We start from the raw sequence: 17908 nt of genomic DNA on the forward strand, positions 1-17908 counted from the left end.
TGAGAGATGTTGAAGGAGTCTGAATAAATGTTGGTTTGACTGTACGTGGCTGGAATGATGTCCGCTGATGAATCGCTGAGGAGGAACGTTTGGGTCATTTCTGTGCGACAGCAGATTTGTAATAATCTGTTTAATGTTGTTGACACGTTTTATTAATAGTTAGCATCTGTTCAGCGTGAAACCAAACGATTAAGATTAGCCATATGTAATCACATTTTCTCCCTAATTGAAATTACCATAATGTGAAAAATCTCATTACAGTAATGGGGAAAAAAATCTGTTATTTATATTGTAAATATAAATTGAAATAAAACATGGGTAATATATTTATGCAAGTGTAGTATTTGTACTGCCTTTAATTCATGAATGAGTGGTTATTTTTATTTTATGAGTTAATGATTTTTTATTTTTTTTATTGTTTGTTTAAAATTTAATTACTTTTTTTTTTACGGCAATAAAGTACAACTATTTCTAAATAATAAAAATTGCACCAAAAAAAATCCATACTCAATATATATATATTGCACAACATTAGCATAAAATGTATTTAAAAAAATCATTAATATTGTAATGCAAAATATTATGCTATATACACAATTATTATTAATTTATTATTTATTTATTTGTTTGTTTGTTTGTGTTAGTTTTTGTTTGTTTGTTTTAAATTGTATAAGAGGATTTGTATGGCAATAGAGGAAACTATTAATAATATTATTGAAAATCATCATTGAAAATTATAGAAATTACAAAAAAGCTAAAAATTAAGAGATCCATTGTTAATATATCTATTTTGCACTAAATTTGCATAAAATATAAAATAAATATTTGTTTCTATTTTAATGCAAAATGTTATGCTACACACACACACACACACACACACACACACACACTCACTCACTCACTCACTCACTCATAAACACACACTGTTAAATATAATAAAAATATAGATAATTTTATCATAAATTATTTTTTATTTATGGATTTATTTTATGGATTTTTTACTGATGTGGATATATAGTTAGTTTTTAAAGTGACCTACGCCTGTTTCTGTTTCCGTGCGATTCACTTGTAAAGGATAATACCTCTGAAGAACAGTGTGTGTTGTGTGTGTATATCTGAACTCATGTGGTCTGGGCTGCAGAATGAAGTGCCGGGGCTTGTGGGAGAGATCTACCAGAACTTCTTCGTGGAGAGCCGGGAGATCCCGGTGGAAAAGGCTCTTTATAAAGAGATCCAGCAGACGCTGGTGGGGAACAAGGGCACCGACGTGTTCCACAGGATCCAGGGAGACGTTTACGAGACCATGAAGGAGCGATATTACCCATCATTCCTGGTGAGCGACCTGTACGAGCGGCTCATTAAACGAGAGGAGCAACGGAGCAGCTCACAGTCCAGCAGCGAGGAGAAGGACGACACCGTGAGTTTCCACATCTTCATCTGTCTTCAGTGTGTAATGTTGCTGTTTGATCATGAAAAATCTCTGCAAAGTCCCACAGTTCTTCTCTATATCAGTGTCAGTGTTTCTGAACTCCTGAAACGCCTCCATTGTAGTCTTGAGTTTCTTCCGGGAACGAACACGTCACAATATTCCTCATTATAATAATTAATGTGCAGAATAAAGGGGCGGGTTAGTAGAGTGATATAACCAAACGCCAACCTTCCGGTCTCTCTTGATTCAACACTGAAGAGACTTAAACTGCAGTTCATCCACTGGCCACTAGAGACCGGCTGCAGAAGAGAGTCAATCCCATAAACCCCCATGTTAAAATGCCCAACTTTACAGCAGAAAAAAACATGTTTACAGCCTCGTACAAAAAGTGGTTCTCAGTCCTGGTTTATTTGTGTGTGTTTAGTGTCATGTGATGGAAGGAGGGGACGTGGCCCTGGATGAAGGCAGTCGAGGCATCAACGAACAGGCCAGTTACGCCGTCACCAAACTACACCAGCTGTACGAGAGACTGGAGTACAAACGCCAAGCGCTCGGCTCCATCCAGAACGCACCCCGGCCTGATAAGAAGGTGATCCCAGTCATGGCAAATACTGCACTTTTATTTAAAACAGGGTTTGAGATTAACCTTTTCACTCACCGGCCAATTGACCGTTCGCAAAGACCCGCCCCCCTTAGTTACTGTCGCTATGTCCGACAAGCTACGCCGTTCTCACGCCACACCATGTTCTCACGCAGTGAAAAATACATTGCGGAGCAGAGAGGAGACTGACAACACACTGACAGACCGGGTTACTTTTCGGTTACGTTTGATATTAAACATATTAAACAAAAGTCTCACCTTTCAAATTTGGTCATTTTTTTTAAAAGAAATTTAAACAATAAATACCGTTTTGTGGCTCTTTAATGTGTCGTGACAGATCGCTGTAGAGCATCAGTTAAAGCTGCTCGTGAACCGATCATCTCTTCCTTCTAGTTCATTTATAGCCTCAAATAAACATGAACAAACATAAGAAGGAATGTTGTTTTAACCACGGAAAGACGTCAGTACTCTCCGATTTTCAAGTTCAAATCCTCCCATGTTAATCTACTAACTCTCCTGACTGCTTTGTCGGACAAAATGGCGGATGGCGAAGTATGATTGGTCAGATCACCTGTCAATCAAGCTCCCTGCGAAGGGTCAATTTGGCTGCAAAATGTTTAAGTTACAACTACTACTAGCCAAAAAGAAAAAGAAAAAGAAATGAACCAGATTAACTATGTCAAAGCTATATATATATATATATATATATATATAATTATATTTTCGCCCAAAATGTGTTTTAGTTGGACAGATCGGGACAAAGAACATAAAAAAGATGTAGGATGTTGGAAAATAACAGTGTCTTTTCTATTCACCAAATGCTTATTAATCTTCGCTATTGCTTCAATGCAAATGAACAAGCGCGCCGTTATGTGTTGTGTAGTGACGTGTGTGTTCAAGTAAGCCAGATATGAGCAGATTCTGTGCAATATTTAATATATCATGAAGACTCACGAGTATTTGTGCTAAATCTGCGCAGATTTGTCTTACACGAACTTCTCCAGCAAACTGAGTAAATATAATAAGTAACACTTAAAAGTGGCTCGTGATCTGACGTTTCCCGCCCTGTTTGAAACAATAATAAATAGTAAATTCGGACATCAGACTGCTTGCACGTCTGTGATTGGCCAATGCATCCATGTGATCAAGTGAAGAGCGGTAATCTACATGTTTAATTGTGCAGCCTTAATATATGCTACTTTATGTTTATTATGAATGATGTTGTGGTCAGTATAATGTTTGAGAGAGTCTCTTCTGCTCACCAAACCTGCTTTTATCTGATCAAAAAATACAGTAAAAATAGTGAAATATTATTATAATGTAAATCAGCAGTTTTCTATGTGAATATATAGTAAAGTGTAATTTATTCCTGTGATCAAAGCTGCATTTTCAGCATCATTACTCCAGTCTTCAGTGTCACATGATCCTTCACAAATATGATGATTTGATGCTCAAGAAACATTTATGATTATCAGTGCTGAAAACAGTTCATATTTTTGTTGAAACCGTGATATATTTTATTTTTCTGGATTCTTTGATGAATAGAAAGTTCAAAAGAACAGCATTTTTTTTAAACAGAAATCATTTGTAACATAAATGTTTTTACTGTCACTTTTGTTCAATTTAATTAATCTTAGCTGAATAAAAGTACTAATTTCTTAAACTACTTAACGGCAGTGTTTATAGTGTGAAGTTTATTCTTCTTAATGTTTGATAGGCCATTTGTTTCCTATACAAATTAATTTGTACCACTTTATTTTTCATATCTCATCCTAATTTTGAGCTATAAAGTACCTTAAATAAACGAGTTATGTTATACAGAATAATATTTTCACATTATATATTTTATTTATTTTAATATTATATGTTACGATTTTATCAGTATTTCCCAATTGATTACTCATGTTTTAAAGCTAGGTAGCAGGAAAAGAGCAGAACCTGTAGCTTGTCTAAAGTACCAGAGTTTCACAAGCAAAATCAAGATGAAATGTAAAAATAAAATAAAAATAACACTCTCTTCCTACATTATCAGTAGTAATGACTCAAACCAGCTGCGGTCTGAAGATAAACGTCTGAGCCGATCATGACAGAAATATTGGTGTGAACTTCCTTTGAAAACCACGCACTGAAACTGTAGATGAAGCTAGACTGATGCACGTCTCAATGACATGTTTTCAGTCATTTTGGGAGTTTTATTTTGCACTAAAATAAAGAAAGAAAAACTTCAAGCAGTATTTATTAGGGGTGTAACAATATATCGTGTCACAATATATCGCAATACAAAAATGCATCAATATGTATTGTGTATAGTTCACCCAAAATAAAAATTACTGTGTGAAAAAATTCAAGTTTTCAGAGTTTTAGTGTCAGTATTACATTAAACTACTATATATAATGTTGAATATAATGTATAATAATGCATATTTGTGTCCTGATAATGTCTGATGTTACCAGTAAAAAGTGTCCTACATTATGTTAAATATATCTAGTCAGTGACAGAGATCAAGCATATTCATCTAAAATAATTCTGTATTTTCAGCTTCAGAATCATGAATATTGTTATTCTGGCGTCTCTATTGTCCTGTGCTTTGGGTTTCCAGCACCAAGACTATTCATTTACACACACAATGAAATACCAAATTCAGCATTTTAATCAACAGTACATTTTCTTATATGTCTTGGAGTATCGCAATAATATGGTATCGTGAGCTCAGTATCGTGATGTGTGTCGAATCGTGACATGAGGGCATCGTTACACTCCTAGTATTTATGTATTTTGGTAACACTTAACAATAAGGTTCATTAGTTAACATTAGTTAATGTATTAACTAACATGAACAAACAATGAGCAATGCATTTGTTACTATATTAGTTAATCTGTGTTAATGTTAGTTAATAAAAACACAGCTGTTCATTGTTTGTTCATGTTAGTTCACAGTGCATTAACTAATGTTAACTAATACAACCTTTGATTTTAATAACGTATTAGTAAATGTTTATGAAGGTAAAGTAAAGTGTCACCATTTTGTCCCTGGTATCGACTACTGGAGTTTATTGCGGTTTGATTGAATGCATTCGATGATTTCTCTGTCACATGATCTGAGGGTCAGTCATCTGCTCCTGTAACTCATCAGTGTGTGTGTGTGTGTGTGTAGATCGTGTCTCTGCTGAAGGAGGAGATCTCCACCATGGAGAAGGAGCACAGTGACCTCACGCTGCACATCTCGCGCACCGACTGCTGGTGTGAGAACCTGGGCGTGTGGAGGGCCGTCGTCAGCAGCGCAGAGGTCAGACACAAAGAAAATAGAAAAAGAAAGTCAAAAGCACAGACTTTAGATTCAAAAAGCAAAGAAGAAAATAAATCTGTAAAAAAAAAAAAGTCAAAAGTTTGAAAGAAGTCTCTTCTGCTCATCAAGGCTGCATTTATTTGATATAAATGTACACACTTTATATATACAGTGAGGAAAATAAGTATTTGAACACCCTGCTATTTTGCAAGTTCTCCCACTTAGAAATCATGGAGGGGTCTGAAATTGTCATCGTAGGTGCATGTCCACTGTGAGAGACATAATCTAAAAAAAAAAATCCAGAAATCACAATGTATGATTTTTTTAACTATTTATTTGTATGGTACAGCTGCAAATACGTATTTGAACACCTGAGAAAATCAATGTTAATATTTGGTACAGTAGCCTTTGTTTGCAATTACAGAGGTCAAACGTTTCCTGTAGTTTTTCACCAGGTTTGCACACACTGCAGGAGGGATTTTGGCCCACTCCTCCACACAGATCTTCTCTAGATCAGTCAGGTTTCTGGGCTGTCGCTGAGAAACACGGAGTTTGAGCTCCCTCCAAAGATTCTCTATTGGGTTTAGGTCTGGAGACTGGCTAGGCCACGCCAGAACCTTGATATGCTTCTTACAGAGCCACTCCTTGGTTATCCTGGCTGTGTGCTTCGGGTCATTGTCATGTTGGAGGACCCAGCCTCGACCCATCTTCAATGCTCTAACTGAGGGAAGGAGGTTGTTCCCCAAAATCTCGCAATACATGTCCCCGGTCATCCTCTCCTTAATACAGTGCAGTCGCCCTGTCCCATGTGCAGAAAAACACCCCCAAAGCATGATGCTACCACCCCCATGCTTCACAGTAGGGATGGTGTTCTTGGGATGGTACTCATCATTCTTCTTCCTCCAAACACGTTTAGTGGAATTATGACCAAAAAGTTCTATTTTGGTCTCATCTGACCACATGACTTTCTCCCATGACTCCTCTGGATCATCCAAATGGTCATTGGCAAACTTAAGACGGGCCTTGACATGTGCTGGTTTAAGCAGGGGAACCTTCCGTGCCATGCATGATTTCAAACCATGACGTCTTAGTGTATTACCAACAGTAACCTTGGAAACGGTGGTCCCAGCTCTTTTCAGGTCATTGACCAGCTCCTCCTGTGTAGTTCTGGGCTGATTTCTCACCTTTCTTAGGATCATTGAGACCCCACGAGGTGAGATCTTGCATGGAGCCCCAGTCCGAGGGAGATTGACAGTCATGTTTAGCTTCTTCCATTTTCTAATGATTGCTCCAACAGTGGACCTTTTTTCACCAAGCTGCTTGGCAATTTCCCCATAGCCCTTTCCAGCCTTGTGGAGGTGTACAATTTTGTCTCTAGTGTCTTTGGACAGCTCTTTGGTCTTGGCCATGTTAGTAGTTGGATTCTTACTGATTGTATGGGGTGGACAGGTGTCTTTATGCAGCTAACGACCTCAAACAGGTGCATCTAATTTAGGATAATAAATGGAGTGGATGTGGACATTTTAAAGGCAGACTAACAGGTCTTTGAGGGTCAGAATTCTAGCTGATAGACAGGTGTTCAAATACGTATTTGCAGCTGTATCATACAAATAAATAGTTAAAAAATCATATATTGTGATTTCTGGATTTTTTTTTTTAGATTATGTCTCTCACAGTGGACATGCACCTACGATGACAATTTCAGACCCCTCCATGATTTCCAAGTGGGAGAACTTGCAAAATAGCAGGGTGTTCAAATACTTATTTTCCTCACTGTATATATACTTTTATGGTACTTTTGACACCTATCTACACACATCAGTAAATTAATACACACACTATAAATATATACATGCATATACTGTATATATACATACATGCGTATATAAATGCATGTGTGTGTGTGTGTTTATATATATATATATAGATATGCATATGTGTATATATATTTATATAGTGTATTCATGCTAATGTGAATAGATAGGTGTCAAAAGTACCAGCATTTCACTGGCTGACAAAATAGTAATAAGCACTTCTTGATTTTTATTTTTAAATTATCAGTAGTAAAAAAAAAACTCAATCCAGTGACTGCGGTCTGAAGATAAACGTCTGAGCCGATCATGACGGAAATATTGGTGTGAACTTCCTTTGAAAACCACGTACCGAAACTGTAGATGAAACTAGACTGATAAGAGTCTGTGTAATGTAAGATCACTGTGATAGAAACACTTACTAACCTCGACTATGTAAAGTTTTCACATTTTTTCAGTCATGTCCACGTTAAGCTGGTAAATCTGGTATTCCTGGAAAACCTGGTGACTTTCACACGCTGCACCCAAACATACCAGAGAAGGATGTGATGTCATTTTCAGTAAAGTACAGTTTACTCCAACCGCAGGAATGACAGTAACAGCAACACAAAGCAGTTCCACTTTAGAAGCAGGATTACGGTTAGTTCCAGTCCTTGATTCTGATTGGTCAATAGTTGAGTTTTATCAGAGCCCGTCTACGGAGAGCCTGGCCACTCCCTATTAAGTCCTATTGTACAGAATTGTGGTTGTAGTTCCACCAGAGTTCCACTGGGGGCGATCGCCCATGAGTGCAGAATGAATGGGAGTCTATGGGGCTAGACGGCTAAATGTGTCTCTTTCACCCGATTGCCGCTGAGAAATCTCAGATTTGATTGTAGGTTTTGCAAGTTCAACATGGGTTATAGGTCGAAAGTTGAATGAACGAGTACTTATGTCCTTTCGATTTCTTACAGGTTGTGTTGTTGTTGCCCATAACACGCTAGCATTCTGCTAATGAACGCTGATTGGTCAGTGAAGGACTGATTACGACCAGAGATACCGCTTGATGGCATCGTGTGTGTGTGTGTGTGTGTGTGTGTGTGTATTTTCGGCGTGGTCTTTTAAAACAACAAAACAAAAACTCTTCTAGCACGTGTGTTTGCCTGTGTCAGCTGTGTTGTGTGTTTGCCTGTGTCGGCTGTGTTGTGTGTTTGCCTGTGTCGGCTGTGTTGTGTTTTTGCCTGTGTCGGCTGTGTTGTGTGTTTGCCTGTGTCGGCTGTGTTGTGTGTTTGCCTGTGTCGGCTGTGTTGTGTGTTTGCCTGTGTCATCTGTGTTGTGTGTTTGCCTGTGTCATCTGTGTTGTGTGTTTGCCTGTGTCATCTGTGTTGTGTGTTTGCCTGTGTCAGTTGTGTTGTGTGTTTGCCTGTGTCATCTGTGTTGTGTGTTTGCCTGTGTCGGCTGTGTTGTGTGTTTGCCTGTGTCGGCTGTGTTGTGTGTTTGCCTGTGTCGGCTGTGTTGTGTGTTTGCCTGTGTCGGCTGTGTTGTGTGTTTGCCTGTGTCATCTGTGTTGTGTGTTTGCCTGTGTCATCTGTGTTGTGTGTTTGCCTGTGTCATCTGTGTTGTGTGTTTGCCTGTGTCAGTGTGTTGTGTGTTTGCCTGTGTCAGCTGTGTTGTGTGTTTGCCTGTGTCAGTGTGTTGTGTGTTTGCCTGTGTCAGCTGTGTTGTGTGTTTGCCTGTGTCATCTGTGTTGTGTGTTTGCCTGTGTCATCTGTGTTGTGTGTTTGCCTGTGTCAGCTGTGTTGTGTGTTTACCTGTGTCAGTGTGTTGTGTGTTTGCCTGTGTCAGCTGTGTTGTGTGTTTGCCTGTGTCGGCTGTGTTGTGTGTTTACCTGTGTCAGCTGTGTTGTGTGTTTGCCTGTGTCAGTGTGTTGTGTGTTTGCCTGTGTCAGTGTGTTGTGTGTTTACCTGTGTCAGTGTGTTGTGTGTTTGCCTGTGTCAGCTGTGTTGTGTGTTTGCCTGTGTCAGTGTGTTGTGTGTTTGCCTGTGTCAGCTGTGTTGTGTGTTTGCCTGTGTCAGTGTGTTGTGTGTTTGCCTGTGTCAGCTGTGTTGTGTGTTTGCCTGTGTCAGTGTGTTGTGTGTTTGCCTGTGTCAGTGTGTTGTGTGTTTGCCTGTGTCAGCTGTGTTGTGTGTTTGCCTGTGTCAGTGTGTTGTGTGTTTGCCTGTGTCAGCTGTGTTGTGTGTTTGCCTGTGTCAGTGTGTTGTGTGTTTCCCTGTGTCAGCTGTGTTGTGTGTTTGCCTGTGTCAGTGTGTTGTGTGTTTGCCTGTGTCTTGTGTGTTTGCCTGTGTCAGCTGTGTTGTGTGTTTGCCTGTGTCAGTGTGTTGTGTGTTTCCCTGTGTCAGCTGTGTTGTCGATGCCTCGAGAGAAAAGAAAGTGCAGAGCGCGAAAGCACCAAAGTGACTGAAGGATTGCCGTAAAGCAGTATCTCTGGTCGTACGATGTGTATGACGTCATTGACATTTTAAAAGACTTTTTAAAGCAAATAAGTAGGGATGTCCCGATCAGGTTTTTTTGCCCTTGAGTCCGAGTCCGAGTCATTTGATTTTGAGTATCTACCGATACCGAGTCCCGATCCGATACTTCTATAATACATAAAAAAAGAATAAAGAAGAGCGAAAAATAGATCCAGGATGTTCCTTATTTTTTATTTAATTCGCCTTATTTTAACATTCAACAACTCTGTTAACAAACAGAGCACTTCTGTGAGGTAGCTTGAACAATCAAGTAATAAATAACATAAATTCTTCACTTTTGGACTTAGTGCAACAGTAAATATAAAAAAAGTCTAATATATAAACAAATAGCACCTCAACTTAAAATACCCGGCAGGCATGTAAACAAATAAAAAAATAAAAGTGCCACAGTGTTTGCAAAGCCAGTAATGTGCTTTTATGAACTGCACTCGCCGGTTTCACACAGCACGCGTTAGCAGAGCGTGCAGTGCATATTTTTTTCGGCGCCCATGTTAACAGATTAGAGCATTCACACACACCGCACGCAGAGGCGGCGCGGCAGCGCGTAGCAGGAGCAGAGCAGAAGCAGCAGTGCCGCGATCGTTTCGGCGCCGAGTCTATTTTTGCTGCGCCGCTTACGCTGAATTAAAGTGATATGCATTGATCATGGCCAAAATACACCGCAGTTTTATCCAAAAAGTGCATTGATGATATCTATTGTGTTTTAAACAGTTGATCAAATGACCAACAGCAATTTAAAAAGAAAACAAATGTCCAAAAACAAACTTGTTGCCAGAACAATAAAAACAAAGATGAACCAAAAGTTATATAAATGAAATTATTAATAAAATAAGCTTCTTGACAAGTCTTTTCTCTTAAATGTATTTGAAAACGAAATAAAGCAATGCCAACTTATCCATTATAGAGTACTCTGTCTGTACACAACCCGCGGTTCAGCCGCGCGTGACAAACGCTGCCAGTGTGAAAGCAAAACGCGCGTGTCCTGCTCCTGCTCACCATACGCACTGCTCCTGCGCTGCTTACGCTCTGCTAATGCGTGCAGTGTGAAACCGCCGTAACTCTGTTCCACCGCATAACTATAGATGTGTTAAAAAATAATAAGAATATATATACATATCCGAGTCCTGATCGGGTGATCGGGTGAAACACGTGATCGGGTCCGATTTCCGATCACATGATCGGATCGGGACATCCCTACAAATAAGTGACTCTAAAAAATCGAACACCCAGCAGTGTGTAATTTCTTTGCATCTCCTTTCGAATACAACATTCAAATTACTAGACAAAAAATGATATCCTGAGAACAGTGGATTTTGAGGGGTATAGCGCCATAGACCTCCATTCATTCTGCACTCGTCCTGTGAGCGCCCTCATGTGGAGCCAGAGTGGAACTGCAACCAGTTCAGAAGCCGGAAGTTTACCGAGAGTGGAAGTTCGCCCCTTATTAGACATTCTCTGGTTTTATTCACGATAAAACACGGCTGCGACCGCTTCACCCAACTTTATGAAGGGGTTAAGCCTTATTGCTTGCTTACAGATCAAAGCTTTGCTTTCGGAACTCTCTTTCATCACACAGAGCAACAGTTACACTGTAACATTCTGTCGTTGCGGTTACAGTCAGTTGTTACTAGAGCCCGACCGATATGGATTTTTGGGCGCCGATGCCGATACCGATTAAAAAAAAGCCAGATACCGATATATCGGCCGATATTATTTATGTGTATATTATAATACAGTAGCAATATTATTTATGTGTATTATAGTACAGTAAGTTTGGACACACTTTCCAATTGGTGTGTACAAACTTTTGATGGGTACTGTATATAGAATACACAGTATAAACAGAATAAATACATAAATGGTTTGCAATGATCACTCAAATGTGGTGATCAAACACTTGTGTGACAAAGATATGTAATGGAGGCAGGGTGAATGATAGAATGAGAATTTGAGCTGTAACCAAACTAGTTTGCATTGCATTTTATATTATATTATATTCTAAATACTGTTGCATAATCTTCACTAACGACTTTGTCTTTTAATTTAGTCACGTTATTTAAAACATAACTTGTATCAATAAATATATCAAAAGTGTCACTGACAAAACCTTATCTTCTATTTTTATCTTAATTTCTCTAATATCTACCAGTGGAGGAAGAACTCAGATCTTTTTAGTAAAGTAAAATTAATAATATCATAATGAAAACGTTTATAATTACATATGTACAGTAGTTTTATACTATTTTAAATAAGTAGTAAGCAAAATGTATTAAACGTGAAAGTAGGCTATAGGGCTGGACCCGAATATTTGAATATTCGTTCGGTGGGTTGGTATTCGATTTGAAAATTTGACAATCGAATATTCGTTTTTTTTGTTTTTTTTTTACATCTGGGATCCCCCGCGAAACGGTTCTCATTCGCGCTTGAATAAGGCCGGCGACACACTGACTGCGTGGCATGGCCATTTTTATTTCGGCTCCCATGTTAACAGGTTGGAGTTTGCACACTGCCTGCGTGTGACACGCGTCTCTCAGGCGCGGCTCGAGCCACGCGGAAAACGCATGCAAGCTAGAAATAGAACCGACGCGCAAGTGTTCCAGCAACGGGAGTGTTCTCTGGCTAGAGCGCAGAACAGCGGAGTTTGTATGGACGAAGTGCATGTCTGAGCTTGTGTTTTGGATTAAGCTGTGTTGCTTTGACATTGTGGAAAATAGAATAATAGAAACAAAATGTATTAGCCTTTTTACCCGTTATTATCAATCTAAATTAATCTCGTTTTTAATCTAACTTAATTTCGTTTTTCTTTATTTAAATTTCGTTTTTCTTTATTTAAATTTCGTTTTTCTTTATTTAAATTTCGTTTAATTTCTTTATTTAAATTTCGTTTTTTCTTTATTTAAATTTCGTTTTTCTTTATTTAAATTTAGTTTTTCTTTATTTAAATTTCGTTTTTTCTTTATTTAAATTTCGTTTTTCTTTATTTAAATTTCGTTTTTCTTTATTTAAATTTCGTTTTTCTTTATTTAAATCTACCCTTTACTGTGTCAGTAATTTTGTTAGTCAGAAAAATATTAGACTACCTTAAAAGTATTGCTTAATTTAACAGACCTGTGTGTGTGCGTTTTATATCACTAATGCAGTGTCCATTCTCGGACGCGTTCTCTGCCCGCGTGAGGTGCGCCGCTTCCCGCTCGCGCTGTTCTGTAGTTTACTAAAAGTGTATTAATTCTGAACGTGTCGCGTCTCGCATGTCCATCTGGCTACTCTTAATGCAAAATGGCACTATATAAAGTGTTATAATTACATAAATTATTGGAATATTCCTTGATGTTGTAACGTAGCAGAATGAGCTTTAACACTGTGTCTACACGGACGCGGCCGTTATTTTTTTGCCACTTTTGCCAGTTCTTTGTGACAGCTTTTAGGTGCTTTATTAGCAGCGCCAGCGCCATCCTTACATAAATCACTGCATCGCTGCATTTTTTTAAATATTAATTTATCGGCCATTATAAATGCCGATACCGATAGTTAGGAAAATGCCTTATATCGGCCGATAATATCGGCCCACCGATATATCGGTCGGGCTCTAGTTGTTACATCGAGTGAAGTGATTGCCATGGCAACATATTAAAACACCATTTGTTTGATAGTCAGCGTGTTTCATCCAACTTTCTTTTCTTAAAGCAACAGTGATTTATTTGCTGTGTGTTTGACTCTTTCACAAACACTGTCGCCGTCCGCAGTAGATCACACACGGTTTAATCACTCCGTCTGTTTAACTTCACAAAACACCTCAATATAGTCAGAATCATAAACCGCCTCAATGCTCTCCGAGGAATTCTCCAGATTATTTTCAAGATATGTGACCGATATATGTGAGGAACAATATGATGAAGCGTTGTGGTTGTGTGTCGGTAAACAGAAGATGTGAAGAGACGCATCAATAGTTTTAACGCTCTGATAATTAGCAGCATTTGCATATTTCTGCTCAGTCGTTTATTAGTGATTCATCTGTTAATCGGCTGTAAAACGACACAGTGGTTTCAGCTGTTAGTGTTTTCATCCAGAATCAGATCCACCACAGATCACAGTGTGTGGAAGGAGGTTCAATCCAAACTAATGAAATGCTTTACCGCCGAGTTAGATGTCGAGTTTTAAAATATTTGGTATTTGAGTGTGATTCTCTACAGTGGGAATCAGAGTAATTGTAAATAATTTAATCATGTTAAAAACACAGTAATGCCTGGCTCACACTACAGGAGTTTTAAAATCCTAACCGATTTTGAAATCTGGTTGCAGCACACACTTAAGGAGAATCTTTGCAGATTTTCTTCCCCCAAATCTTAAACATGCTCACACTGCAAGGTTTGAAAATCGCGGTGCACCACACACTACAAAATGTTATTAAGATTATCGTGCCAGGGGAAGCGCCTCACGTGATCTCACGCGATCTCACGCAGCAAATCTGAAGTGGAAAAGCATGGAAACGTATGGGATATGCATTGCCATGAGACACACACACGCACGCACGCACATACACACGCACAGAGACTTTGAACCTACCGGTACTTTGAGTTAAGAGCTTAGATCGGGCCCAAAAAAATCAAGCCCGACCCTACCCGAGCCCATGCACATTGTGTCCGGGCCCGGCCCGACACAACACATTAACATAACTGTAATTATGAGCCCGAGCCCGATTTAAAACCGACCATTTTTTTAATACGTGGGCCGTTATAACCAGGGGCGGTGCCAGATATTTTTTTAACGCAGGTGCTGAGGGGGTGCTAGATATATAGCAAATAAATACTATTACAAAAATTGGCCACTTAATATTTAATATTCAATCATTTTAATTGTCACAATTAAAGTATTCATTTTATTAAATTGACAAAGCACAACATTCAGCATTCAATTAAATACTGATTAAAGATTTATTATTATTAGGCTAATAATGTTAACATAATATAGGCTACTATCGTTATTTCGACATAATATGTGTGCGTGCAACAAGCTAGATGTGCATTTTTAAATCCGGTGACGCGTGCATTGATTTTGAAATCCATTTCGTTTTAACGCGCTTTTTAGTTTCGGTTTCATTACTGAACATGTAACGTTACTTGCCTTTGTGCCTGCTGACCACAGCGTAATACTTATTTATTTAGCAATAAATAAATGGAGATAAAAACGCATATCGAGTTGAGTCATTCAAAATTATCTCAAGGGAAATTCCTTCAGCACGACAGCCCTGCTGTCTTTTTGACAGCACTGACGTAATCACAGACTTGCTCATCCCGATTTAAAATCTTAAATATCAAACATGTTTGATATGATCGGGGCGAGCCCGATTTGTGCGAGAGCAGATCGGGAGGTGCAAGATTCGATCTGTGAACGCCTCACATTACCAGATAATCTGCGCCGAACATCGGAACCGATCAAGGTCCTCGACAAGATTTTTTCTCAGATTCTCGGGAGGGGGAAATCGGGCATAAATCGGCCTAAAACTCCTGTAGTGTGAGCCAGGCATAAGACTCGAGTTGCTTTTTATGAAGTGGTTGCAATGGTAAATAAATGTATATGTATAATATATGTGTATATGTTAGATGCAATATTATAAATATACTGTATATAAATGCTTAAATTTAAAGTAAAATATATATAATTTAAAAAATAAGCATGTGTATATACAGTGTATACATATATATATGCTTATTTTTAAAAAATTATATAGAAGTATTTATAAATAAGCATATAGATAGATACATTTTTTTTAATAAGCATTGATTATTTATATATTTATGCAATATTTTAAATACATATATGATTATAATTATTTATAACTTTAAAATTGAGCATTTAAATATATATGTATTTATAATATTGCATAAATACTTATTTTAATTATATATATATATATATATATATATATATATATATATATATATATATATATATATATATAATCAATGCTTATTTAAAAAAAATATCTCTATATATATGCTTATTTTTGAAATTATATAAAATTTACTTTAAAATTAAGCATTTATATACAGTGTATTTATAATATTGCATCAAAAATATATAGTATATATATGTGTGTGTGTGTGTATGTAAATATGTATATACATAAATATATAAATGCATAAATGCTTATTTTTAAAAAATCCATCCATCCATTTATCCATCCATTTATCCATCCATCATCCATCCATCCATCCATTTATCCATCCATCCATCCATCCATTTATCCATCCATCCATCCATCCATTTATCCATCCATCCATCCATTTATCCATCCATCATCCATCCATCCATCCATCCATCCATCCATTTATCCATCATCCATTTATCCATCCATTTATCCATTTATCCATCCATCCATCCATTTATCCATCCATTTATCCATCCATCATCCATCCATCCATCCATCCATTTATCCATCATCCATTTATCCATCCATCCATCCATTTATCCATCCATCCATCCATCCATCCATCCATCCATCCATCCATCCATCCATTTATCCATCCATCCATCCATCCATCCATCCATTTATCCATCCATCCATCCATCCATCCATCCATTTATCCATCATCCATTTATCCATCCATTTATCCATCCATCCATCCATCCATTTATCCATCCATCCATCATCCATCCATCCATCCATCCATCCATCCATTTATCCATCCATCCATCCATCCATCCATCCATTTATCCATCCATCATCCATCCATCCATCCATTTATCCATCCATCCATCCATCCATCCATCCATTTATCCATCATCCATTTATCCATCCATCATCCATCCATCCATCCATCCATCCATTTATCCATCCATCCATCCATCCATCCATTTATCCATCATCCATTTATCCATCCATCATCCATCCATCCATTTATCCATCCATCCATCCATTTATCCATCCATTTATCCATCATCCATTTATCCATCCATCCATCCATCCATCCATTTATCCATCCATTTTTCCATCCATCATCCATCCATCCATTTATCCATCCATCCATCCATCCATCCATTTATCCATCCATCCATCCATCCATCCATCCATTTATCCATCATCCATTTATCCATCCATTTATCCATCCATCCATCCATCCATTTATCCATCCATCCATCATCCATCCATCCATCCATCCATCCATTTATCCATCCATCCATCCATCCATCCATTTATCCATCCATCATCCATCCATCCATCCATTTATCCATCCATCCATCCATCCATCCATCCATTTATCCATCATCCATTTATCCATCCATCATCCATCCATCCATCCATCCATCCATCCATTTATCCATCCATCCATCCATCCATCCATCCATCCATCCATTTATCCATCATCCATTTATCCATCCATCATCCATCCATCCATTTATCCATCCATCCATCCATCCATTTATCCATCCATCCATCCATTTATCCATCATCCATTTATCCATCCATCCATCCATCCATCCATCCATTTATCCATCCATTTTTCCATCCATCATCCATCCATCCATTTATCCATCCATCCATCCATCCATTTATCCATCATCCATTTATCCATCCATCATCCATTTATCCATCCATCCATCCATCATCCATTTATCCATCCATTTATCCATCCATCATCCATCCATCCATCCATCCATCCATCCATTTTTCCATCCATCATCCATCCATCCATTTATCCATCCATCCATCCATCCATTTATCCATCATCCATCCATCCATCCATTTATCCATCCATCCATTTATCCATCATCCATTTATCCATCCATCATCCATCCATTTATCCATCCATCCATCCATCCATTTATCCATCCATCCATTTATCCATCATCCATTTATCCATCCATCATCCATCCATACATACATCATCCATCCATCCATTTATCCATCCATCCATTTATCCATCATCCATCCATCCATCATCCATCCATACATACATACATACATACATACATCATCCATCTATCCATCCATTTATCCATCCATCCATCTATCCATCCATCCATCCATGCATCCATCCATCCATACATTTATCCATCCATCCATCCATCCATTTATCCATCATCCATCCATACATTTATCCATCCATCCATCCATTTATCCATCATCCATCCATTTATCCAGTCAGTTGTCTTGTTAACCCCCAGTGTGTGTGTCCGTCAGGCCTCAGAGGAGAACGGAGAACAGACGGCGTGTTACTGCGTATCCGTGAGTCTGTCTGAAGACGACGACTGCAAGAACAACCGCTGGA

At 38.2% G+C, this 17908-nt stretch overlaps 1 protein-coding gene across 1 annotated transcript in view; it reads left to right on the top strand.

Annotated features, from left to right (window-relative positions):
- Nucleotides 1-17908, top strand: part of snx25 (sorting nexin 25) — a 67909-nt gene that overhangs the window by 41685 nt on the left and 8316 nt on the right. Inside the window, exons 9-12 of the mRNA XM_084133085.1 lie at nucleotides 1142-1417; nucleotides 1854-2018; nucleotides 5186-5317; nucleotides 17821-17908. The exon at nucleotides 17821-17908 is cut by the window's right edge and continues 53 nt beyond it. Coding sequence (XP_083989211.1) covers nucleotides 1142-1417; nucleotides 1854-2018; nucleotides 5186-5317; nucleotides 17821-17908 — 661 coding nt within the window. The remainder of the gene's footprint in view (nucleotides 1-1141; nucleotides 1418-1853; nucleotides 2019-5185; nucleotides 5318-17820) is intronic.

This window comes from Abramis brama, assembly GCF_963993115.1.
Source record: "Abramis brama genome assembly, chromosome: 13".
Classification (NCBI taxonomy): domain Eukaryota; kingdom Metazoa; phylum Chordata; class Actinopteri; order Cypriniformes; family Leuciscidae; genus Abramis; species Abramis brama.